At 36.6% G+C, this 27,124-nt stretch overlaps 2 protein-coding genes across 4 annotated transcripts in view; one reads left to right on the top strand and one right to left on the bottom strand.

The window, feature by feature from the left end:
- Window positions 1–27,124, top strand: part of LOC129725677 (calsyntenin-1) — a 374,057-nt gene that overhangs the window by 322,319 nt on the left and 24,614 nt on the right. The window lies entirely within an intron of this gene.
- LOC129725678 (ribonuclease kappa-B-like) lies at window positions 2,379–26,393 on the bottom strand. Its single transcript, XM_055681746.1, has 4 exons — window positions 26,238–26,393; window positions 2,790–2,863; window positions 2,595–2,723; window positions 2,379–2,531 (listed from the first exon to the last, which is right to left on the bottom strand). The coding sequence occupies exons 2-4, from the start codon at window positions 2,856–2,858 to the stop codon at window positions 2,421–2,423; spliced, it is 309 nt and encodes a 102-aa protein (XP_055537721.1). The 5' UTR covers window positions 2,859–2,863; window positions 26,238–26,393; the 3' UTR covers window positions 2,379–2,420.

Raw genomic sequence — 27,124 nt, 5'->3', positions numbered from 1 at the left:
ATTTTAGTTAATATGATGCAAAAAATTACTAGGCAGTGTAGAGAGGAGCAACCTGAACCAGTCAAAATCGAACCGAGTAATGACCTGTGGGCTGCCCACGGTACTCTTGCTAGAGAAGCATCAAGATACAAAAACATCAACCATATGGTTGGATTACCCGGGGAGTTACGGCAGTATTTGCATGGCGATTTGGCACCAAGAAATTCTGACCCAATTATAGTATGGAACCGAAAAGGACAGATTCCAACGCTTTATAAAATACCGATGAAATACATGCCAGTTCTGGGAACATCCGTTCCTTCAGAAGTCTATTCAGCAAAGCCGGTCAAACGATTACAAAGCTGCGAAATCGGCTCCCAAGACCCCACCTAGAAATGTTCCTAATCTAACAGCCGATAGGAGAGGATGCATGGTTCTACTGACGGCACCTACTCACGTCACAGGGTGTCTAGGGACATTCATTGCCATTCGAATGTTTAGCATTTTTGAAATAAATTTTTCTTCTCTCGCTTTTCCAACGCTAACAAGTAAATTTATATGGTGGTTCCTATTTATTGATTGGTTTGCCTAATGTTTAGGATATAGGATTCGATCACTTAAATCTAGTGTAAAGTTTTTCGTACAGCAAAATCACTTGCAAACGAATGCACAATTGCAAAACTGAAGAATTAAATGAATCGGAAAAATACTCTCTCGAAGATTCATAAAGAATTAGGCTAATTGAATTAATAAATATATTGAATAATGTGATTTCAAACCGAATAGCCAAAAAGTGTCTTGAAGAAAATTTTAATATGTTGTAAAATTGCACAATATTTTTGCTGCAAAAAAGCAAAGTTTAGGGGATACACTATTTAACACAGAATTTGCAGTAGAGATCCGATCATAGGCTTGTTCGCTGAACCAACTTCGTACAACGAAATCAAGAGGTAGGCCACGGAATATTTCTAGAGCTTTCTGCCAGATTTGTCTGGCTAACGCAATCAAATAATCGATTATCTCGATTAATCGAATATCTCGTGTCAGTTAATCGAGTCCGATAAGCGGGCACTGACAAAATGATCGAAGAACAATTAATCGATTAGTTGAAAAAATCGGACATCACTGACTCACTGTGATACGAAGGGGACAAGTCAAGTTTATTATTCTCTTTTGCAATCGTTTTTCCTCGTGCGACGAGCCACGTACGGTGAAAAAAACACAACGAGTTGCGCGGATCACTCTCTTCTAAGAGCTGTATATAGTCTAGTTATGTATTTATTATTTCCGAGTGAGCAATGCATCAACATTTTGTTACGTCGTTTCCATCGCTGAGAGAGAGCGCAGAGCGATAGTTTCTCTGACGAAAAACGCTCCTAATTTGACAGAGCATCCGCGCACGCAAGAAAAATGAAATAAATTGCTCGGCGACCAACTGAGCATTGCGTAACCGTTCTCATCGCTCTGGGGTGCGACAAAAACAGTATAAAATCGAACTTTCTGCAGAATACGCACCCATGGTGAGTTGTGAATCTTTCTATAATATTAAATTCGAAAACGGTTAGGATGTGGCTTCAATATGAACCTAAATGTTTTGATATTTGGCCAACTTCTCTTCTAGTAAAGGAGAAGCTAACGAAAACTACTCCCTCTTACACTGAGAGAGCAAATAAAGGTTTATCCCTAACACGTGATGATAAAGAGTGAAAAGGAACTCTGCGACTGAAATACTCTACGCCTAAATGTGGATAATTACTCACTCTGTGTGAGAGAAAGTCTAGTTCTCCAAGGGGTTTGGCAGGTAGAAAAGGAAATTTGGGCAAAAATCAAGAGAACGGAAGAAGCCTGAGTATTCGTCGAGCTCTATCTCTGCTTCAGCGAAACCTACTACTTTGTGCTGCCATGAGTGGCATTCTATGTTATTATTCAACTGTCCGTATAGAATATCCCGTTCAAATTCAGTTGAAGTGCTATGAGCTATTATTTCCAATTCAGGGTTTAAAAGTTGACGTTCAGCCGTCGATTAAACATAACCTCGTTACCGTTTTTCACAATCGGGAATTTCTTGAAATCATGCGGAAATGATCGGGAAAATGCGGAAACTCGTAAATGTAGACCAAAATTGTCGATTTATTTTTAAATAAAACAAGAATTATTGTTTTGGAACTCAAATTTTTTTTCAACAATTTTTAATATATGAGACTTGCAAAATGTTGTAAATCCTAAAATTTTTGAGTGAAAAGTTTCGGCAGTCAGTTAGAAAAGTACTGTAGCACTTTTTAAACAAATCGTCTGTAGTTTATTAAAGTTAGCCGTTGTGAAATTGGCGTGAAACCACACGTATATTATTGAATGCAAACTTTATTTACGAATTTAAATCAGTTAATTATAGAAGCTCCTTACCATTATTCAACAGTTCTATTGAAAAGAAAAAATATGTTTTATTGATCAATATCGTCAACTACAGTTTGACTATTAGCATAATATTGATAACTTGAGAACAGTAACGTAACCACGTAGAGACCAGCTGCAATCCAACATTGGAAGGCATACTGAAAAACAATAGACCCTTTTATTACAGAGAATTACATGAAAAAGTGTGTTACAGGGCTTACATCATCGAACTTTTGATCGGCTTCCGCGTAAAATTCACCAGAGCTGTTGTACACTTTGTCCAACATCGATTTCGGAAAATCCTCCACCAAAGCGACTGCCCGGTTCTGGTACATGAAACCCAGCAAACACTGCAACAACACATGCATCCATATTAGTTTAATAAAATTCATGGTTCTACTGTTTATTTAATGTACCAATTGAAGGATCCCCCAAACGGAAATCACCATTCCCAAAACAGACAGTTTTGTTCCACACACGGGCATGATATCTATAACGAAACCAAACGAAACAAAAAATTTAAATTTATATGCACGGATAAAATTTGTCATGAGTTGAAATTCGCGTATAAATTACACCAATAACATTCAATGCATAATTTCCGCTGTCACGGCTCAGTTTTCCAACCTGTCCCAATATTAAACGGTATAATTTTATTATCATACATCCAACGCTTCGCGCCCGTCATCTTCGCATAATTATTCAAGCATTTTCAGCCAACCGAAAAGCATCGGCTCCCGTTCGTGCGCGTTCCTCCTTGCATACCTCTTCGAGATAAACAAACTCGGAAATCACGCTTCTTTTTCCTTTATCCACCCCACGATGGATAATTCTCACACACTGCCACCGACCAACCGCCCCAATCGAGCGCACCTGTTTTCTCATATGAATGAAAACAGGATTTATAAAAGCTTAAAATTCAATTACGCTTTTAGTTGGCTCATAAACAGTCTCTTCCCAGTGTTATATGCCTGGGTGTGCTGCACGCGTATGTCAGTTTGGAGCGGGTAACTCGAGTAGGGGCACATCTCTCTTAAAAATTTATCAATAGGGCAGGCGAGAAAAACTCCTTCCCCTTCAACCTCCCTTACCTGGTCCTGCCGAAAGACGCTAGTTTACATTTTTGGGCTCAGCGAGAAAAGTCGGATTAATAAATTTTCACCCAAAGTCGAAAGATTAGAGTGGGGAATAACATTTAAACTTCTGCAGTAATTTTTCGGGCAGTTTGGAGCGCGAGCCTTAAAGCGATTCAAAGACCTTCTTCACTGAAACAAGACGCTGTTAATTGTTCTAAGTTGGGCAAAATTTACCAAAATCGGAACAGATTTTGAATAAAGTTTAATTCCATTTAAACGATAATGATTCAGCTTAGAATCATAGATCCTTTCAACTTCATCGAAGATTTCTGAAATAATTGTATGTTTTCCAGCATTTAAATCCCAAACGTTAATTAACGGCAATATTCCCAATCATAGGTTACTGATGAAATATGCCAGAACCCACAAAAGCTCTCTGGTAATGACAAATATCGCACATTGACCTTTACTACTCTGTCTGCCTTCCATGCTAACACTAAGTTCCTGTACGAATAGTACTAAGAATCTCAGCATACGTTAGACTAACCTTGTCATATTGCTTCACACAAGCTTTTCCATGAATATGTTGTATCACCACACATTTACAGCTATGTCAACTATGGGAACAGGGACTAGAGTACCACCGTTAATGACGCCGTGCCAATGGGTATTAGCAGCAATCAATACTATTAGCTGTCTTCTCCTGTTAGCTAGCTGAACCGCATAAATGAGGTTTCTACATTGTACCAAAACCCGCACTCGCCACCCCCAGGCATCTTACGAAACTTGACACTAGACACTGATCGTCAACTTTACGGCCCTGCTTGACACTGAGCCAGCAATTTTTGGAGCCGCAAATCGTTTTCGTTCTTTGCATCGTACCATGAACAGTCTTGAAAGGCGTTCTACTACCGGCTGGGATGACATATTTTCCACCGCACAAATAACAGCCGTGCTGCGGCCTGTATGTGGTTGTGACGCTTCTGATAAAAATGATAAAGCGCAAAAAAGTGAACTCAAAAATGTATGTAATTGATGGAGAACCACGCTGTACATACGCTTACCCGATATTTATGTGTCGAAAAAAAAATCTGTGGAAGATATATAGCTCCTGTTGTTACCATCTGCTAATGGCGTCAAAAAGCTTACCGGTTTCGTTATGTTCCATAAATAAATACCGTGTCAAATAAACACTTTAAGATAGGGAACCCTTTAGTCAGAAATCCAAATTTGAGAGTTATTTCAAAACTAAGCTACACAGTAAAAAATTCTGAATATCACACGTCACGTGAAATATTTTCACATTTGAATTTCTGTTGCTTCCGACGAAAATCACGGTTTTAAATGAAAATTATATGCAATGTTATTTGAATTTCAGTTGTTTCTGACGTAAATCATGTTTTTTTTGAAAATTACACGCAATATCATTCAAATTTACGTGGAATGTTATGGAATTTTCTATCATAAGCGATGGAGGCAATTCTTTACATGCGATTCGACATAAAGTTTTCTTACTGTGTAGGATAGTTTGCTAGAGGCTTAGAAATTGTTTTAAAAAATTTTCGACTTCTCATTAAGAACCAATGGCACCAAAACAACCAGAATCAAAGTTATTTGGTTATTCCAAATCGGTTTTTTCTCAAATTGTGTTGAACGATACGACAATCAGTGCAAATGGATTGAAGAATAGATAATCTATAAGAGAAAAACTTTAAAAGGTTAAAGCTCAAATACTAATATTAGATTGGTGAACATCTACAGAAAAACTAATACCAAAACAGCACTCCGTTCGATGTTTCCTGACTACGCAAAAGTTTACCCATATAATTAAGGTCACTGTGTAAACGCTGCACAATAGAAGGATAGAAATGAGAGATGCATTGTACAAATAGAATACACCATATTGCCCGAGTCACAAATAGATACTCAGGTCGTAGGTTAACGCAAAAACCTATTATTTGATTTATTTCAACCCAGTGCTTGTTAGGCAACAATAAAAATACTTTGAATAGCTTTTCCCTCTGTTGTTGTTGTCGATGTTGCTCAGAACAACAACAATTGAATTCGCAAATCAAGTAAAAGTGTGTTTTATTACGCCGACCTCTATACGCAGTCAGAGTTTATGCTGGGGGAAAAAGGCTGTTATTCGACGAAGCGCAATAAAAAAGGTATCCGAATTAATGCCATTCTCTAGTTACGGATTACTCTGAATTGAAAAAAAAACAATCGTTTGTTGAACTTCCTGTTAATTTCAACTGCAATAATTGGTTACATTTCAAACGAAATTAAAAAGTAATTGATGAATAATTACACCACGGAATTCCTTTTTCGAACGCCGCTTTATTTGTTTTGCTTTACACCACTAACATTCACCATCATTGATGGAAACCAACCAAACAAAAACTAACTAAAGCTTTTTATGCATCGTAAATTCCAAAAATAAATCTTTAAACAGCAAGAACAAGCAACTGAATATCATCCCCCAGCGAGTTACACCCAGTTGCAACCGGTGCAACATTTATACCTGATCTGATGCAACGGAACAACATCTTCCGTGTTTCGGTTCTGTTTCCTTGAGTAAGCTATCATCTTTCATTGGCGCACAACCGGGCAGAATAGAAAAGTTTTCAAAGCATTTTCTCCTCCCAATAGCGGAGTGGCCCGAGAAGTATTATTTCCCCCTTTTTGACATGTTTCTCAACAGCACTCTTAATCTTTCACTACGGGAAACGGGTGGGTGCCTCGCTTCTGCTTACGCTCCGTGCTGTTTCAGTTATGACTGGGCGATCATTTGATTCTAGCAAGTGCACCGTGATACTTTTTCTCCAAGGGCGAATCTCAAACTCTTAATAATACGTTCGATTGCTTCCAACTGTTGTAGATCGATTCCAAGGAAACTCTTTTCGTTCACTTCGTTCTATCATGTTCGCGTAGAATGTTTCCACTTGCACTCTGTTGTCCTTCCTTGTTACGTGGAATTGGAGCTATTTTTCAATTCACCCTTCAGCAACATGCAGCATCATTATTACGGACTTATTCCACTATATATTTCAATAAAGAAATAAAAAGAAATATGTTTATGCTCACCTTCTAGGAGGACAAATGCTCATAGCGAGCAACCGTTCTAGTGCTATACCATAGTAAGTAAGAAATAGCATGGAATCTCTCCAGACCGGGCTTCAAGCGAGCGAAGATGACGGGGTCTACCCTGTGCCGCGTGTGCTATGATGACAGGCCTGTCCCTCGTCGGGAAAGCATTGTTCTCAACAAACGTCATCAACATTGTGTCACGCTCTCCCAGCCAGGAAAGCAAGCCGATTACGTACGTTCCTGCTCAGCGGTGATTCTGGCCGTGGCAGAAAAATGAGAAATTCCAGCGGAAGCTACAGCAGCGTAGCCGTGCGTGGGATTTTGAGGAGGTGAAATTGTTGTTGTTCATACTGCAATTTTACGAACTTTAAGGTGAACGGTGTTGAAGCCACAAATGGTCGACTTTGAGGCACCACTTCGAATTTTCACAGGCATAAGACTCGGTAATAGTTAATGCGTCACCTGTGAAAACCCTGTTTTATATTTGCTGCCTGCCCCTGTTTACATAGTTGACGTAAGAACCAAAATGACCAAAATGCACTTTTTCGTTGATTCAGCTTCCTCTCCCTAAGATACATACACTACAAACAAAAGGAAAACCATTTTGTTCTGAAACTTTTGAGAAATATTGGAAAAACGTTTTGGCGTAACTGCCAATTGGTTGCAAAAACTGGCGTCACTCCATACAAGGTGCAATTGTTTATGTTAAGTCGTTTTATTCGACTGTTTAACTACTGTCTGTTTGTCGTTTAATTCGTTTGTCGTTTAATTCGACAAATATTCCGTGGAAAGGGGTAAAGGGAGAAGTGGGATTGAACAATTGTATTGTATATTAATATTTTTTCAAAACACTCAGCCTCAGGAAGGTATAAAGTAACCGTGTCCTTTCCCCCTACTAGTGGATATTTGCATCAGATGAAACAATTAAAACGTGTGTGTATAATACGGTGGGTAAACTTAATCGATTTGCCTGAACGTTTTTAAGGTTCTATTTGGGGCCCCAAACAATCCTGACATTACCGGAAGTGGATTGATCGATAGCTCTCTAGGAAAAACATGCGCAAAAGTTTTCCTATACTAATTTTCATACAAATTTACTTACATGCATATGTAATGCACCAATCAGAGGCACGAGTAATCCATATCCGACAGGTTTAGCATTGTCTGGGGGCCTAAATTGAACTAAAGAAAAACTTTGTCCTGGCTCTGTGCTGTCAAGTTTGCATTTTTTCATGTAACGATTACCCACCTTAGCGTGAATGTAAGTCTTTATGCATGTGTTTGTGTGTGTATGTTTGTATGTGTGTTTGTGCGTGTTTGTCTAATTGAAACTGTCGATGGACAATAACTGACGTTTGGCCGAAACACGATTGATAAAACTGAATCAACTGCGAGGCAGAGTAGGAAGTAGTCAAGTTTTTACGCCAAGCTATGCGAACAATCTGCGAGAAAAATACATGTTTATTCGCATAAATTGGCGTAGCGGTTTTTCTGGATCAATTACCACGGGCCGACTCGTATAATCCATGGGGCCTCTTTTCAAACATCAATCTTCATAAAATTGACAGACTATTTTGTTGAAATTGTATCTCAATATAATGATTTGGGTTGAAATAACAAAAACGCGTTTTTCTCGCAATGATAGTGTTGGTTGTTACGTCAACTATGTAAACAGGGGCAGTGCAGTGTAGCAAGCATAAAATAGCATTTTCATAAGGAACGCAAAAACTATTTCCAAGTCTTGTGCTTTTGAAAATTCGAAGTGGTTGCCCGAAGTCGGCTATTTGCGGTTTCAACACCGTTTCACCTTAATTCTGCATACTGTGTCTTACGCTAAAAAACCCGCAAAACGTTCAAAACGTAGTGAAAATATTGCACCCTGAAAACCAATAGCCATGACAAAAGTGCACAAAAAAGTATTCAAAACCCAGTTAATGAGATATTTTATATTTTCTGCATTATTTATTTAAATTTATATGATTTATTATTCGGATTTATTTGAAACATTTACAACGCAAATTAATATACTCCCTTCGACTAATATATTTTCAAGTAGACGAAGTCCAAGAAAATTGGCAAAAATATTTATCTTTCTCGGAAAAAATTGACAATTCCATTGAAAAAGATTTACCGAACTTTTGTTTTACGCTTTCGACGTTGGATTTCGCCTCATTTTAACACCTGGATTGCTGCGTAAAATGTAACGAAAATATGCCCTGTACAAGGGCATTATGTTACTACTCAACGAATCTCAATCACATGTGTCTTGATCGAAAAGTGAAGGTTGCCACAAAACTGTATAACAATACTTGGCATGTCTTTGCGATAGTAAACTATTTAAAAATGTAATTGATAATAACTATTTTCACTTTACGTTTCGCTTTTAAGCTACTACACTTTATAATTGTATTCACGATACGCAAATGCGTATTTCGACGCTTACTTAGCGTTTTTATCAATTTTTGTGTGAACTGTCCATTCAACCAAAAATTGATAAATTTTCAACTATGTTATATTCAGTTCCGTAGCTTTCAACAAATCACGAGCTCGCTTCCTGTTCGCTCACTTTCGGTTACTTGCTGGCTTACTATTTACAGAGTGTTAGGTTCCTTGTTGGAAATATTTCAGGAGATAAAAAAAGCCAAATATATGAAAGTAGACTGTTGTAATCGTATTTCTAGTTTCCTCACAAAAAAAAACTTATTAGCATTTTTGATTTTGTTGCACAAATTAAACATGGAAAACCGCTTTACAGTTCGTTCTTTGACACCAACTCTCTCAGGTTTAACTTTTGAGAAATGACAATTTTTATGCAGCAAAGAGTATTTATGAATCTTAAGAGTTGAATAACTCTGTGTAGATTGACGTTAGGGTATATGCGTAGAGAAGTTTTTCTCATCTAATGGGCATAGAGAATGTGCGAAAATCAATCGTTCATTTCGCTTGAGTAGCCGTGACGAACAAACAGGGCGTTATGCCCTGGTCAGACCGCATTCGGTATACGCACTGACAAAAAAATTCCTCTATCTTGTGTGTATTTTAATGAGGTTATTTAATTTTTATATTTTGAAAGGCCCTGGCCAGAAATGCGATCCTCTCCCCGCAAAAGGGAGAGGATCATGTTAACTGTGTTGTTATTGTATCTTTGAGTATCACTTACACTCTTTGTATTACAATAAATAGTTTTTAAATAAGTTAATCCTACGTCGAAATAACTCTATTTCAGTATTGTAGGGAAATTAGGGCAAAATTGACATGTTGCTTACATTTTACGTGGATCATATACCTACCAATCGATTTCTGAGGCTGTTTTCCTTAATATTTGATTTACATATTTAGATTTTAGCGAATCCATTATCGCTCTACATACTTAACCGTCTAGTACCCAATTTAATTTTTTGACGGATTTCTAGAGGCTAGAGGCTTAATATTATTTTGCTCTGTGAAATATGCCAAAACTGCTTTCGTGGAATCACTGTTTGAGCTCCGTTTTCGTCCGATTTAAATTTGTTTTTTTTTACAGATGTGTAAGAGAATGCTATTATGTGGACGAACTCTTATTATTTTTTATTATTTGGGCTTTTGGTCACCGTATAATTTTGTTATCTTTGGAAAGACAACACTGTTTAAGGAGAATACCAAGCATGTCTCTGGATATATGATCCACCAGAGGAACTATCTTAGGAACCTTTTCCGACTTCGAAAAACCCCTGATAGACAGACAGAGTTTCATTTTTATATGTATAGAAATATTTTCAGAAGATAGCATGTCAATAGAACCAGTACCTTGCTAGTCAGCCGGCTGATTTTATAATCGGCACCGATAGAGACTAATAAGCAGTAAGAACGCTGTTGGGGCCGCACACAGGAGTTCTTAGTTTAGTTTTAGAAGAGCTCTATTAATTCTCGAATTATGACTTAATTTGTGTTTTGGTTCTATGAGACCACTTCACTTTCAAAGTAGATAGCGGTGTTAAACTATCATAGATACCCAACCCAGCTCCAGAAAATCCGGCATACGAATTTTTACGCCGATCGGTTCAGAAGTTTCCAAGTATAAAAGGTTTAGACAGGCAGACTGAACTTTATTTTATATGCATAGGAATATCATCTGGAGATAGTATGTCAATACAAACCAGTATTTTGCCGCTCAGTCAGCTTATATATATTTGGCACCGAAAGACAGTTAGACTAATAGACAGTGAGAATGCTGTTGGGGCCGCGCACATGTGTTTGTGGTAATTTCAATAAAGCACAAAACTGTTTACCTTCCTCATTTGACACCGAACTGAACCAATAGACAAAAACGAACTTTTAGGGACCAGGAACAGGTGCGTGTGATATTTCTGAAATGCAAGATATTATATTTCATGATCTGAGTTCGATTTTGACCAATAATAAGGCAAAAAGTGGAACTTATTTCAATAGCGCCTTCATTCTAGCTTAATAGTGTCTGCGAAACAATCGATTGTATAAATGATCCGCATAATCGCAAATTGTCAAAAATTATGAAAAGTTTACTCTACTAAAAATGAAAACACTAACTTTTTTGTGTTAAGATATAGAAAAATGGATTATTCATCAAAGTATAAAACTTTGTTGTACAAATAAAAATCCTATCTTCATTAGGTACACGGTTATAAAGAATATTATATGGAACTTACTTAAAATTTAGTTCTTTGTAAGTAAAAGTCCTGGAGATGTGTGGTCTTCAACAAAAACGTGTGTTTTGTATGCCAAAATGCTTGTTTAAAAAAATGTTTACTTGTAAAAAGTAATTAACAAAGGTACAAAAACAAAGTTTCAAGTATCTTTTAAATAACATACTCTGTAGCTCTTTACCCAATGAAGATAGGAATATTGTTTGTCCAGCAAAGTTTCATATTTTTAAACGTATAAAAACCTATCCAAGTTAATTATTCCTCTATCTCTTAACACAAAAAAATTAGTATTTTTAATATATAAAAACCTACTGTAACATATGCTCGCCATACTTTAATATGGATGGATTGGGACAAATGGAACCATCAACAAAAAATGTGGCAACAAAAAATTCGGCAAAAATGTGTGGTTGATATGCTTCAAAAATTCCTCCGAGCCACACTTTCGTGTAAAAGGTAACTAACAAAATTTAAGTACAAAAAGTTGAATTTTAAGTAAGATCCATACATACTTTATAACTTTGTACCGAATAAATATAGGATTTTCGTTTGTACAACAAAGTTTCATATTTTTTAACTTTCTACAACTTTCCTGAATAAACCATTCCACTATCTCTAAACACAAGAAAAAAGTTTTTTTTTTAATATTTTTAATATAGTAAACTTTTCATAATATTTGACAATTTGCGATTATGCGGGTTATTCATAAAAACAATTGTTCCAAAGACACTATTAAGCTAGGATGAAGGCGAAGGACGCTATGAAATTAAGTTCCACTGTTTGCCTTATTGGACCACTGTGCATTGGTAAGCTGTTAGGGCCACGCACAAATTTATGAGGTTTTCTTGAAAGAAATACAAAAGTTATTGTATATTCACTTTTGGAATCGAATTAAACCAACAAACAATAGGAATGTTGTTGAGGTCTCAGACGAATATGTGTGGTTTGTCTAGTAAATGTCAATCAAGCTGTTTTTGAAACAAGATTCATTTTTAAGAGGCTTTTTTAAATTGCTATGTTGGGAAGGCACTGATGATTAGAAATATTTTGGGAGCTAAAACGGTTTGTTTTCGGCAAAGTTGTCGATAATAAGTTTGTCTTTCCGAAAACAATATACACTAGCGTGGGGAATCGTTATATGGAAAAAACTAAACATGAAAGCAGAAAGCAAGAAACAAGTTTTTTTTTTGTTATATTTGGGGCCCCAAACAATCCTAAATTTGTCGGAAATTGATTAGTTTTGTCTCCGCTTGGCGCATTGCATCTCAAATTTATATGGAGATTTGTATGGAAAACCAACTTTTATGCATTCTTCATTCTAAAGAGCTAAAAATGGCTCAAACCATAGGTTTCATAACTTCAAATGGTAGGTTTTTCGATGCCTAACAACTTGGCCGAAGACACTAAAGAGCTAGGGTGTCCCAAAAAAATATTAGAGCTGTCCAAACTTGAGTATGTCGAAATTTATGTTGCAAATCATTTTTTCTGCAGACACTGCCAGTGTATCAGCGTCAGTCAGATTTCCATCAGAAGTAACCTCTAAAACACGTTGTAGATTCTTTCTACGCCTAGAATATTGACCTAAATTTGTTTGCTTGATCCAGCTGAGTGTACACACTCGTAACGACAGATTACTTCTGATGGGAATCCCACTGACGCCGGTACATTGGTAATGTTGGTAGAAAACGAGATTTTCTGCATTTAAATCGACATACTCAACTTTGAACAGCTATAGCTCTTCTTAGGGACATTCTAGCTCTTCAGTGTCCTCTGCAAAGTTGTTAGGCATCTAAAATACTATACTTTAACAAAATGTAGTGCATTGTTAGAGCATTATTGAGCTCTCTAGGAAGGTAAATGCAAAAAAGTATGAGTGATCAGTTTCAGCCTAACAGATGAATTTAATTATTATTATTTATTTATATCCACACACAAAATTTGAATGGATAACACTGGTAAACATAGGCTTTGCCCTAGAATTAAAACTGGAAAAAATGAGAGATTATAGCTTTTTAAACATTCCTATGAATATTACTGCCCCTAATAAAAATACCGTTTTCAAAGACTTAAATGAGTTTTCCCGCAAGCCAACGAAGTAGCGACGAACCTGGCGAGCAACTACTCTGCGGCCTTCTGACGCACTTCTGCATACACTATAGATTAAAAAAATTCACAGGAATGGTTTAAAAGCTACAATTTTTTAAGGGCAACTTTTTTGAGTATTAGGGCAACATTTTTTTCACGTAAGTTGACGTGTTTTAGCTTTTGGAGTGCACTCTTTTTGCATTTTTTTAACTTTGGTCAACAAGAGACACTCCATCGCGAACGTTAACCGTGCGTCTCCTTTTACTGTTGTATCGGTGGAGACGCTAAGTTAATTTTGCTACAGCCTCTAGCAAACAAGCATAGGGGGAAATTGAAGTAATATTCTAGAGAAAAATTTTCTTTTAGATGAAATCCAGCATCTAACCTTTCAACTTTTTTAGTTAAAAGATGTTCTACAATGTTGTAGCCTCAATGTTGTAGTGTAATGTCCACGGTCCTTACAAAAAAAAAAATTTATATGGGCATTTGTCCACGGGGGAGGGGTCAAAATCGTTAAAAATCTGTCCACGTGGTATGTGGATGGCCCCTTATCACAAGAGTGATAAAAAAAAGTTTAAAATAGCTGGTAATGTTATGTATGAAAAAGTTTGACTGATCAACCTCCTTTATAATTTCATGTGAAGGGAGCAAATTACTTTTTCTCAGTAGTTGATGTAATAACACTATATTCGGGTGCTTAGCATGCACCGCTGTGTACGCTATCTCATTAAATGTAACAAGACCGAAAAGATTAGTAAAACTGATAGAGAAAAAAATGAGCGTGTAAAATCAAAAAAATTCTGTTGTTTTCTTTTTTTTCTGAAATTTAGCGTGAGTGAAAGGTCCAGTAATGGAATGGGAGGAAACCGCAGAATAAACCCATGCCTAAAAATCATCTGACACCGAACGGTCTGATTCCACTAAGATTTGAGCTCAATCGCATATCAAAACGGACTCTGGTACCTTGAGGCTGCGGGCTCCTCTAGATATATCGATTTATAAAAAAATGCTCAAAAGGGTTGACCCATTTCAAATGTTAGTCCATATCAGTGGTTTCCAACCGTGACACAAATTCATCATGTAAAATAAGAGATTTTTTTATTTTCTAAAACTAGTAGGTTTTCTTGAAAAATAGCTCTTGGGTCAAAATGCTCCAAACAACTGTAGAATAGTCAAAAAAACAAAAGGCGTTTCCTATTATTAGATATTTTATAATTAGTCATGGATTCTCTTGTCAAAAGCAAGTGAAAGTTGGTAATTATTGGTAGATTATTTTGTTGTGAGCGTTGTTTTGGTAAATTATTATTTTTTGTGAACTTTACCCAATTTAAACATTGTTTCAAATTTCCGTGTGCTATTTCACTTTTTACAGTTGTCATCCAGATAAATGATCTGTTTTCAATTTTAGGCAATTCTATACTTGTCTGCTAATCCTCTGACGAGTTGTTTTTAATATAATCAAAAACCACCCCGACTCTGAACACAAGCAAGGACTTTTTCCCCATTCCGGACGCGGTAGTTTTTTCGTCTGCACTTGACTGCTGTTTTCGACTCCTTTCGTTTCGCCTTTGACGACCGTGTATGTTATACCCCCGATGGCGTGTCTTCACTGGAAAAGCTTCAGATTGTTCCTCGGGCTGACTCGAGTGTGCGTGGGAGAAAGGAAGAAAGAGCAGAAACAACGCACGGCGAGTGGTTGGAAATTGGTTGCATCACATACCGGGCTGGAATTGCGGCGACGGATGTAGTGAAAATGGGTTTTTGATGAGGAAGCGCCGGTAATGGTGATAGTGAAAACCCAGAACCCACACGAAACCGGAGCAGGAAGCAAGCGAAACGTGAAATGGCATTTCCTCGATGAGTATGTGAAGGAGTCTTGGCTCTGCAAACAGACATTTATTTCCATCCTCGGGGGTTGGGTTTCCTGATCCTTCCCGAGGTTATTCCGTTTGGAAAGCTCGATCCGCAATAATCCACCCGCTAACAATACGACACGGGTGTAGGGCATCGAAGCCTCTTCTGAGCAGAAAAGAATGTTCACAAATCGAATTTCACAGGTGAAAAGTTTGTGCAAATCCACAGCACACAAACACGGTCATACACACACACTCTTGGCTTGCTAGAAAGATGATGTAGAATTTTAAACCGAACGAATTGAGACTGGCGTTCGTGACTTGCAATTTTCTACTGGGGAGCGCAGAAAAGCGAACGATAGAACATTTTCCTTTAGCCAAAATGTCTAGCTTCAACATGAGCATGTGAGGGAGGGAACGCAAATCAGCACTATTGCAACTAATTATAACACGATAGTGGCAGTGGGGATGGGGATTCGAAAGTGATTTCCTTGAAACGATTTATACGAACCTGACCTTGTGAATTCTATCGTTTTGTGAACAGAGTTAAAACATATCGATAAAACGAAGGTGAAGGTGAGTTCTGACAAGGTTATATTATTAAAATAAATAGAAATTATGCTCACTGACTAGAGAAGTTGAATTCTCTGTAGTTGATAATGGTGTTCTCGTGATTTTAAATACGGTTTAAGTACAAGGTAGAAATTCTTTAATAGTGATTAATTGAAACCTCCAGCATGTCAATATTGTTCAATTTTCAAAAATGTTACAAATGTCCAAAATGTCAAATGTCAAATGCACATAATGTCAAATGTCGAATGCACATAATGTCAAATGTCAAATGCACATTGTTCGAGCAACCACCGCTAGAACGGCAACCCTCCCCTAGTTCAGCGACGGACACAACAGTGACAGGGGCACTGACACAATAGACAGTTGACACGATACACTTGCACATTAGACATTATACTGGTCAGTTGGAAAGACACGTTACACAAAACAAATTAAAAGTGTTAACGGATAATTAAAATTATATAGTATACTATAGTTTAAATCACAGTTACAATTGTTACACTACCATCGAACTAACTGTAAGTTTAATAATTTGGTGAAGGATGATTAAAACAATTAAAGCTAAATAAAGTTTATGGCTTGAAGCCTACGTAATATATGAAAAACGCGTTTGCTGGTGTAACAATAATAAAGGTGTAACAAAAGTTTAAACACACGTCATTAAACCATAGATGGTAATATTTCAAACGCTAGATGGACCCTACAATACTATTAATCGATTTAAACAATTCTATGCTTCGAAACTACCCAGAACACCGATAGATGATTTTCCATCATGACATAGCTCCATCATATACGGTAAAATTTCTTCCAATTCACAAGGACCAAAAAAATCTACTAATGTAGTCTACTAATAAAAACCATAACTTTCGTGAATTTTTTTTTATTATTCGTCGAGAGATGGAGAAAATCTTTATCCAGACAATGGACTTTACGCAGCAATCTTTTAAAATTTCGATGCCAATTTTGTGCGGCTACGCGTCACGTTTTTTTAAATAGTCGTTTGTTTTTCACTCTATCTTTTCATTCGGGTGGAACCGCTCACCAGAGAGCCACATTTTCAAACGAAAAAAACAGAAAATAGTCGTTCAGGGTTAAATCTGGTGAATACGAAGGTCGAAGAACCAACTCGTAGCCCAATTTACTTCAATTTATCGTTTATACCGCAAGCAAAATGAGCGGAAGCGTTGTTTTGGTGAAAGAGCATTTTTTTTCTTCGCCATATAAGACCATTTCCTTTTGATTCCATTTTCTTTTGACACGTACAATCCATTCAATAATGTATTATGATTCTGAAAATGCTATTAAATACTAACGAGGTAACAATCTCACGCGTCATGCAAATAGCAATCTGCAATGAGAAGAAATTAGTTTCTTTACGCTTAAAAATCATTTAATTGTGCGTGCAGCTGGTAAAATTTTTCTTTTTATCTACTGTACTGCAAAAGAATATTATGGAGATCGGAGTAAACTATGAACGCGAACGGACGGGTTTTTTTTCTGTCAGTTTGGATATTAAAATTTTTTTAGAAAAAAGTGGTATAAATGCCATTTTCATTGGTGGATTATTTAGTTTGTTCCTGCCCGGAGTTGTGGTTAATCAAGATCTTGAAATAGAGAAACAAAGTTTGGTGCGGTCATTTTTGTTTCTCTGGTCAGTGATACGCAAAGTATATCGTGGGAGTACGGGCAACGCGTTGCGAATCGCTAAGTTTTCTTAATTATTGCGTGTGAAAACAGTGAAAAAAACATGAAAAGTTGGTGTTAAATACGTTAATTGGCCTTGATTATGCTCGAATGTGCGTTTTGTGGAGAAAAAAAATGGCTTCGTTGGACTTTGACCGGCGTAAAAAGAAACGGGAAAATAACTATCAGAAGAGAACAGTGCTCACTGGACGCAGATAAAGCAGGATAAATCTTTTGCCGGATTATTGAGATCATGGAATTTCCTTAATGCATATTTCTGTTAATAAGCTAAGTATATTTTTTCCTTAGTACTGAAAAATCTGTTCAAAGTTTCATTCGCGATGGACGTTTGCCACGCGGGGGCTAGAAACATAGCAACAAAAATCTTTTTTTTTTTGTTTTTATTTGGCGTAGACCAGTGACCCGGGGTCGCCAGCTATAATAAAAAGACTACGATCTTAAATTCAATCTGATGACTCTTGTTGGGCTCGTTTTATAATTAGTTTGGCTTTTGAAAAATGAGCTATGAATGCATGACACTCTTACAAAACAAAATAGGCAGTTTTACAATATAGTTTAAAAATAGTTCGAAAATTCAATATCGCGCTCGACAAGTATTTGATCCCATCGTCTACCATGCCCTAACTGGTCGGTTACAGACATTTCACTTAGTTCTATGCTTTTATTTTATGACTTTTGTAGCTTTTGGACAATTGTAATACACATAAACAATTTTTATTTAATTATACTGTAACCGTTTTGGTCGGGCTGACGATAGTCCACGACAACTAAATTTTGATTGCGATTGTTTTGGCATTTTGTTAATAAACTTAGCACTATGTTTGGTTTGATATGCATATTTGCATTTTTCCTAGTTTTTAGGCTTTGGAGGCATGAAACTTTGCCAGTAGGTGTTTTAGTTTATTTATTATAAGAGAGAACCGGTGCGAAACATCGTGTCCCTGCGCGTCTGCGTCGGTAGAAAGGAATAGTGCTGCCGTGCATAACGCTCCGGTGTAAACGCGTCTTCGGCTCGGGTTAGTTAAGCACATCTAAGGGTTTACAGAGTGTATTGACTTCCCGATGCGTCTTAAGATATTTATTCATGTCTTACGTTGACCGTTTAGTCGGAGACTGCCCGTTCGTCGGTTTTATTTAATAACGTTGCAAACCGGAACAGGTTTCGTCTGGTCGATAAATATCGAGATTAATTTAATAGCTACGCGATGTAAATCTTATAAAGGACCGCCTTTGCCGAAGTGCGCTTGCTTTCTTGAAGCTTTTCAGGATTAGTCACTTATATAAATACTTAGATGCTTCGGGTGGTATATGATTTTCGCGCGCGTCATTCACATAGGATCGCGGTGTTTGACAAGAAAGATATTCTCGTAATGAGCGAGCACCGCGCGCAGCGATGTTCGATTCTGTCAAATATCGTGAAGACATGATAACACAAACCTTTTTTTCCGCCGCAGTAGTAGAGATTCAGAAATAAACTCGGTCTCGGGCTGTCCGTTTAGCTGGAATTGCTTTGATATAAGCCTGTCGCCAATCGGAGTAAGTTTCGTTCGGTTCATGAATATCTTGAATAATCTAATGGCTACGCAAAGTATACCTTTGAAAGAGCCGCGTAGATTTAAATAAGCTAGTTGTGTTTCTCTAGTCAGCCGGCTGACTATAGAATAAACCGAAAATAGCAGAATAGAGACGGATAGGAGTTATATGTATGATCGCATCACTTATCAAAGTGAATCCTGATCCAACGAGCCCTCCCCTACTAACAAAAAACTCCTTCCTGTGACCTTTGTGGAGATGCAGAGGTAAACACGGTCTCCAAATAGCAAGGGTCACACTAACATCCCTTACCTCTTCCCACCTGATTGCAAGGACGTGGCCGGCGTCGTTATTGATCCTTTAAAGTATTGAGTCACTAAAACTTGTACAATGAGAATGGTCGGTCACTTCCAACCCCATTCAGTTGATTCACTGTACAATTTTACTGATTCAGATCAATCACGGAGTGCAACCATTGATATGTGCAGTCAGTCAAGGTAAGCTAAGCTAAACTAAGTACTGCAAAAGAATATTATTTTTCTCATGTATTGAAGTTTAATTTTAATCTTCTTATTGCATGATTTATGGTTTACCTGTTACGTGTCTTCAAAAGTCCTAATACTAATAGACCCAAATATGTTCAATGAGAAAGGAAAGTTTTAAATTTTCGAACCAGTTTTTATTACTTGGTCGGTGAAGGACCTACCAAAACTAAACCTCGATCGCTGGGCAACACCATCGGCGATCTAGTGAGGGTCGGCAACACTAGCCTCTTTTAAACGACTAGCACGGCCGTGAGTTGCTTTCTCGCTCTCAGGGTCGGCTCTGACATCGAAGGGCTGATCAAAGAATTGGATGTTCGGGCAATGAAAGGACAATAGGTAATTTTAGTACTATATTAATCTGCTATTCACTTACACGATCGCAAGTCTAATTGTGCCGGCCGGCCTTCACTGCTGCTGCTGCTGTTTCGGGTGCTGATGATGCTCGTTACCTCTGTCGCGTTTATGCTGCTCAGCTTGGTTGTACAGCGGTGTCTGCTGCCGCTGTCTCGGCTGTGGTAAAAGGGCCGCTACGGGTGACGCTGGTTCTCCGAGGGTAACGATGGTGCGTGTAGGGCGACTCAACGGCTTGCGCCGTGATATAGGTGGCCACTAAATAAGTTGGTTCATCCAAGAAAGGCGCTGTTACAATGTGCGGGAGGTGGTTGGCTTCGTACCACACATAACCTGTCTAGGCAAATCGGGCCGTTTCTTCTTCGCTCGTCCCGTGCCTTCCAATCCGTTTCTACGGATAAAATCCTGGGTCCTGATTAGGGGTGTGCGAAACTGGCTTTCTGGTGTCGAAACGAAACGAAACGAAATTAACCCTTAATTTCGGTTTCGCCAAATTAGTCGAAACGAAATCAAGGTGGATTTCGAGTTCTCGAGACGCAACGAAATTGGTCTCTAAATTTCGCGAAATTTCGCGAAACTTCGAAAAATAGAATAGTTGTTTCTGAAACATAGCATTACAATGATTTGAAACGTTGGAGCGTACGCTAACGAAGTACCCTTCAGCAGCTGGTCGCAAAGTGCTTACCTGGTCGACGAAGAGTAACGTAGGTATTCAGATATCGATAAACCGACAATGACGAGAAAATCAAAAATGTTAAAAACTAAAATCTTGATGCATTCATTTATACAGATTATATTGCAGGTAATAGTAGCGCGATAGATACAAATGACATAAAGGTCAAACTCGAGATGTCTTTGCAAATAATAATTCAATAAACTTCTGAACTGATTCTTTTGGTTTGAATGCAACTATGTCTAAAATAGTAATCCTTCTTTCATAGCATTTTCATCATTCAAAATCCAAGTTTTCTCCTAGAGCTCGAACTGGAAAACATGAGAGATGGTAGGTAGGTTTTCAACCATTCCTGTGAGTTTTGGTGTCCCTAGCAATGATAACTTTTACAAAGAGTTTTTCCCTATGCAAACGTAACAGCGACGAATCCGATAAGCAATTCCTCGGCGGCCTTCTGATGCATTTCTGCATTCTCTAAAAGCAGCAAAATTCACAGGAATAGTTAAAAAGCTGTAAAACCTTTGGAGGGCAAGCATTTTGAGCTTAAGGGCTAGTTTTTTCGCTTTTGTCGACCAGTGTTATTGATTTTTTTTTAACACCGTTTAGTCAGACTAGACTAAGTGACGTCTTTATTAATTCAATAAAAACAAAATATAAGTTAACTATTCTGTTAACTTTGGAGTTTTCAATATGTTTGCACGTTTTTTAATATAACTTAAAATTACTTTTTTACTGAGCAGTTCCACAAAAAAAGTCCCAGTTTCAATATTTTTTTGTCATTTTAGATTTGGCTTAAACTTTGCATATACGTTTCTATAGGCTGAGAAGCTATTTAAAATGCTATTTTGGGAGGATTATTGTGATTATAAATATTTTCAGAGCCAAATGTTTTTTGATCAGTGTGGCGTCTCTGGAAAAGTTTTAGATAATAATTTTATCTTTCCGATAAGAAAAAACTCAAAAAATTCATTTTTTTCATGTAAAAGAAACATTAAAATTATTATTAAAAAGCTTGTTTTAAAAAATCTTATTTTTTTGTATAAAAATTACGAAAAAATTACCGAAGCGATGAAGAAATAAAAAAAAAGTTATATATTTTCAAAAAAAAAACAAAAATTTTAGAACATGTTCATTTTTGGAAGGACAATATTTTTATCTACAACTTTGCCAAAGGCTTTATGCCAATCAAACCAACGGCTTCGATTATAAAAATATTTTAATTACCCACAGAGTGCCCAATTGGAGATTAAATTATTTTTTCAGCTAAATCGGTTTGTTTGACTGGCATAACTAGTGTCTCTGGTAAGGTTGTAGAAAATAATTTTGTCCTAAAAAAAATGTCCTGTGATTTTCTGCGAAACCAAAAATAATAAAATGCATTTGGGGCCATTCCTAAACTACGTGGTCATATTTTGATCCCTTTTATACCCTCCTACTTCCCCGTGGTCTCTCGTGGTCTTTTGTATTGTGATCTTATTCTGCAAATATATGTACAATAAAGTATGAAAAATTTATAAAAAAATGAAGGTTTAAGAAAACTGATTATTAGTTATTGCGCAAATTGTAAATAGAATTTTCAGTAATATCATTTTCTCAAAACCATAATAACAAATAGTTAAAGGTTGTTTAATTTTTAATAATATTTCATTGTCTTAAACAGATATAATAATTTTCTTACCTGAAAGTGATTTAAAATACGCTATTCTGTTGAGTATATTCACAATGATTTTTAATTTGTTGTTGAGTATCAAAATAAATAAAATTTGTTTAAGCAGTTTGATCATCTAAAATAAATTTTTCGCTTATAGTTATGGTAAATTGTATACTCATCTAAAAATCATCTAGAAAAAATATTTAGTTAATAATAAGTGAAACCTTACATTTAGTGGTTTTCAGGTATCGGATTTGTAACTTAGTTTTTTTTTAATAAATTACAAAGTTTTTGAATGTCGAACAAAATATAAACATCTTTCTTTCTTCCTTCAGTTCACGAACATCCAGGTCTTATATATTGTTTTTAAGACCAAAACGTTGATTTTTTTTACCGGTCGTTGAGTATTGAAATATACTTCCAGGAAAAATGTCATAAATCCCGACGCATTGCAAAATAGAACTATTATTTTAAAGAAATAAATGCCAAAAAAAAATTTCTTCGTTCGGATAAATTTGAAATATGTTCCAAAAATTTGATTACAGTTAATTGCTGACAACTCTCAAACTTTCCGTGACACTTATTAATTATCAAGTCGTGTCAAATAAATTTATTAATTAAAAAATTGCGAAAGCTTCGTCTTGACTTAGTGGCAATAATAAATTATAAGTCAGAAAAAAGACTACGTGGTCTATTCGTTAACCCCCACACCTCCCGCGTGATTTTTCGTGGTTTTTTGATACCCCCCCCCCCCCCCCCGTCCCCCTATATATGACTACGTGGTTTGGGAACGGCCCCTTTGAAACAAACCAAAAATTATTTTTCTTTCAACCAATCAACAGTTAGAATGGAATGTTGTAATGCAACAAACAAATAGTTTTCTTTTAACCTTTTATGTCTGACTTAGTATACCAAATATCTGTTGAGATATATTCAATTTAATTTATAGTCGCAATGAGCACAAACCAAAATAATGTAAAAATCGGAAACAAAAAATCGGAAATTTGGTCCGAAATTTCGCGAAATTTCGTAATCGTCGAAATTGGAAGTTTAATTTCGCAAAATTTTAGGCGGAATTTAGCGAAATTGAACGAAATTTTTCGGCAATTTCGCGAAATTTCGGTTTCGCGAATGATTTCCCGGGATTTCCGGATCCCGGGAATAGAAATCTTGATTCCCGGGATTCCGAGAGCTCCTCGAAAAATTCCCCATACGATATTGAAATAAAACTAAATGTTGTATCGACACACGATACTTACGTCGTAAAAGTGTAAAGCAGCTTCAAAGTGTGCATTATACAAAGAAAATATTTGCTTGAAATGACGATCAATATTTGCTTGCCGTGTAATATCAAATTATTTGCTGAAACTTTTTTTTTTCAAAAATACATGCTGTCTTATTCAGTAAACGAAAAATATTTGCTTCGTCTAATGTCTTTTTTGCCTTTTTTCGACAACAATTTTTGAAACCTGTAAATTGATAAATTAATTAAGTAGGAATTCAAAAGCTCTAAAACCTGCCTACCCAACTCTCAACTTAATCTTCAAGAAACTAAAAGTATTGGACACTTCAGTTTCTAATAAAATGTAGCAAGAGCTGGAATCGGTGATTTAGAAGTATTTAAGAAATCAGCCACAAGCGGTGATTCAGCGATCTTAAGCAAAGTTTTACAGCTAAGGAAATTACATTATTTGGGCTTGACGAAAAATTGTCAACGGATCTTAAGCGATTGTTTGACGGCATAAAAACCCTGAAACCTTCTCTTCTGCTAACATTTGCGACAAAAATCGATCATGCATTTCTGAACTTGAACTTGATTGAGTGTTGTTTTTTTTTTTTTAATTTGTTTTTAATGTAAATTGATAATGAAATTTTAAACGATTGTTTGATACCTTTTATTAAAAAACTTCATTTGATATCTCATTTTTGCTAAGAATTTTTTTACTTTCCCGGTTCCCGGAATTCCTGGGAAATGAGATTTTTCATCCCCGTTTCCCGGGAATATTGCAAATCCTAGTTTCTTCACGCGTAAACATTCATGAATGATATCACCAATACGTTCCTTTGATATGTCTATGGTCCTCACTATGCTACTCTATTACACTTTGTGGTCAATTAAAACGATTTAACAAAATTTGTGAATAATTTCCGGCATGACTGCCTCACTTAGTCTTCCTGGGTGTACATCGGTTTTGGAGGTGCGCTTACGACGTGGGCACTTTCCTCGAACAGTATTTAATAAGAAGCAATGCTTAACGCTTTATCGTTCAGTAGAAACTATATTTCCACCAACAATAGATATTTTATTAAGTGCTTTGACGATTGTATCCAACTTTTTATGTAACTTGTTAACGGGGTCTTGGCAATATTCCTATTCTTTTGGGTTGCAGGAAGTGTAAAGCTGAGCTACCAACCTGTAGTATAGAATTTCTTATGTAAAATTGGTCAACAAATTGATTGCTGATGGTTTCATTTTATGCAGGGCACGGGAAATGATCTACTTTGCCCCTTTTCAGCTTAAATTTGCGTATTTTTGAAAATATAGACCCTTTTCCTGTGCCCTGCACAGGATGAAATTATACCAACCGATTTATTGACAAATTTTACATAAGAAATGCTATATTCCAGGCTGCCAGCGCAGCGACCTCTAGTTTTTAGGAATTTGGGTTAATTTTTTCCCAGTGTGCATTGTATTCCAATGTATTTTTGGTTGATTCTGTACGTGGTTTTTTATAACCGATAAGGGGTTAATATAAACAAGAAATTTTCTTTTTTCCATGTTAACCAAATAAACGGAAAAAGCGTCTATTGCGAGAGCAATAACTTGAGAGTAAGGTAATAAAATGTCATTAAATTTCAACAGCATTCTATTTAAGATGGGTACAATCGGGTAACTACAAAGATTCTGTAATTTGTAACGCCATCTATGTGCCAGATCAAAGACTTTCCAACCCATGCATTAGATTATATGGTCAGCGTGCGACCAGACCGAACCAAGTGCCAAAAACATTATTTCGAGTAATCGGCGATTGGAGTTTACTAACCTCGTATGCTTCCTGCAAGCTACTACAAAGAACATTTGTTATAATACCATTTTAAACTGTTAAAATGATTTCGTTTTTTCATGGAAGATAGATTATCAATTTTAACATCCACTAGTGTTAAAAACTCAATTTTCAAAAAAATGGCGCTTGGTTCGGTCTGGTCGCACGCCGACCATATATATGTTAAGCAGCACCTTATTTCGTACGAAGAATCGATAGAATAGGTATCTCTATGAATGGTTTGCGATTAATTGGGAACATGTTTAAGGTTTTTAATTGCTAGCTTTGAACATATTGTACGAACTAAAAAATATTCTTTTAACTTAGACTGTTCTGATTCTGGTTTCATATTAATTACCTAGTGAACTTAATAGGACTTTAATGAATCAATAAACACGTTTTGATTACTTTTACAAACACTCAACATATTGATTTATTTTGTAACTATTAAATTGCATTTTATATAAAGATTCGGCTGCCTTTTCTGCAAGCAGAAATGTGATCCACGGTCAGAAACACGCGATAGTAAAGTAACAATGGTTGTTTGCAGTGTTGTCATTACGTTTTCCTGCTTTCGCAAAACGGAAAGATTTTTCTTTGAAAAACACTCAATACCCGAATCAACTCTAATTCTCTCGATTTTATTTATGATTTGATTTTAATTGCAAAAATTACGGAATTCTTCAGAGCAAGAAAGGAATTTTACTCTTCTGTTTACAGTAAACGCTCGGCCATCACTTTAGCGAGGGTCTGGGACGCTCTGTAGTCTTCAGCTAGTTAGTATTTATTACCTATTCGCACAACTTTATCTATCTGGAATGCATCATAAACAATCTCGTATCGCGGCACTCACACTACAGAGAGGAGCTCGACAACTCGATTTTGAAGTTCTCCCAAGAGCTAGCCCCTCTTCCGGTAGTACCACCGAAAGGTGGCAAAACGTGAAGCCCTACTATAGAAGATGAAACTGAACCAGACCCCTGGGGAATGGTGTACGCAAGCAATTTTGATTTCTTACTCACCTGTAGGTAAACGCGCACAAAACTGATAAGCTCAGCAAACGATCGAAGCCAATTAAGTTAGCGATATCGCAATAACACTCCACTTTGTGATGACTAGCCAACTGCACGGCTAATCGAATGAATTTCTAGCTAAACCCATGGGAGAAATGTTCACTTCGTGACATCTTGCCATTGTGTGAGCGTAAACGTTATTTTTAGATAATATTCACCCGTTTCTTCTCGGAATGCGAGAATGCTACCATGTTTATGTTTTGCAATATTGCTCTCTTTTGTTTGGGATTCGGCTAGAAACGGTGCATAACTTTTGCGGCGACTGTGTCAGCAGTTTGACTTTCTTAATCTAGTAGTTTATCCTAAGTTTTTCGTACAATAACGACGAAGAGAACAGTTGGACCTAAATGCTCAAAATTCATAAACAAAAATATCAAAAAGGCGTATGTGAAACAAAACAAAGATATGGAATGTTTCCTTAACAATTTTGGAAACGATTACACTGTTGGATTGGGTATACTAAGAATATTAATGAATAAAATTACATAACAATCTCTATTTGCAGCCATTACGCATTATTTACTTGAAAAACAGAAATTTCAGAAATGCGCAAAATCTTTGAAGACTATTTAATAGTATAGTTTTCACGGGGATTGCAATTTGGACATCTATTTTCTTTAATCTTCTGAGTAGAGAACAAAAGAACCAATCACTCCACTTTTAAGGAAATTCAATAAAATCATTAAAATTTTATGTTGAACGCAGCAACTCGCGTGAAAAAAAAACCGCTCTCAACAATCTAATGCTGTAATTGAGGTTAAACATTCTACCTTCAGCTTCAAGTTTATAATTTATTTCATCTCCATGCTGCCAGCGTCAATTCGAATAGAACCAAC

Source organism: Wyeomyia smithii, chromosome 2 (genome assembly GCF_029784165.1).
Source record: "Wyeomyia smithii strain HCP4-BCI-WySm-NY-G18 chromosome 2, ASM2978416v1, whole genome shotgun sequence".
Taxonomy (NCBI): domain Eukaryota; kingdom Metazoa; phylum Arthropoda; class Insecta; order Diptera; family Culicidae; genus Wyeomyia; species Wyeomyia smithii.
Note: the sequence above shows the minus strand (reverse complement) of the source record. Positions and strands in the feature narration are given on the sequence as shown.

Bases quoted from the DNA above. Each gene is read 5' to 3' on its own strand.
- LOC129725678 (XM_055681746.1), bottom strand. From the start codon at position 2,858: ATGCCCGTGTGTGGAACAAAACTGTCTGTTTTGGGAATGGTGATTTCC. The intron at 2,724-2,789 runs GTACATTAAATA...GTGTTGTTGCAG, and splicing joins TTTGGGGGATCCTTCAATTG to TGTTTGCTGGGTTTCATGTA. The intron at 2,532-2,594 runs GTAAGCCCTGTA...ATTGTTTTTCAG, and splicing joins CCGATCAAAAGTTCGATGAT to TATGCCTTCCAATGTTGGAT.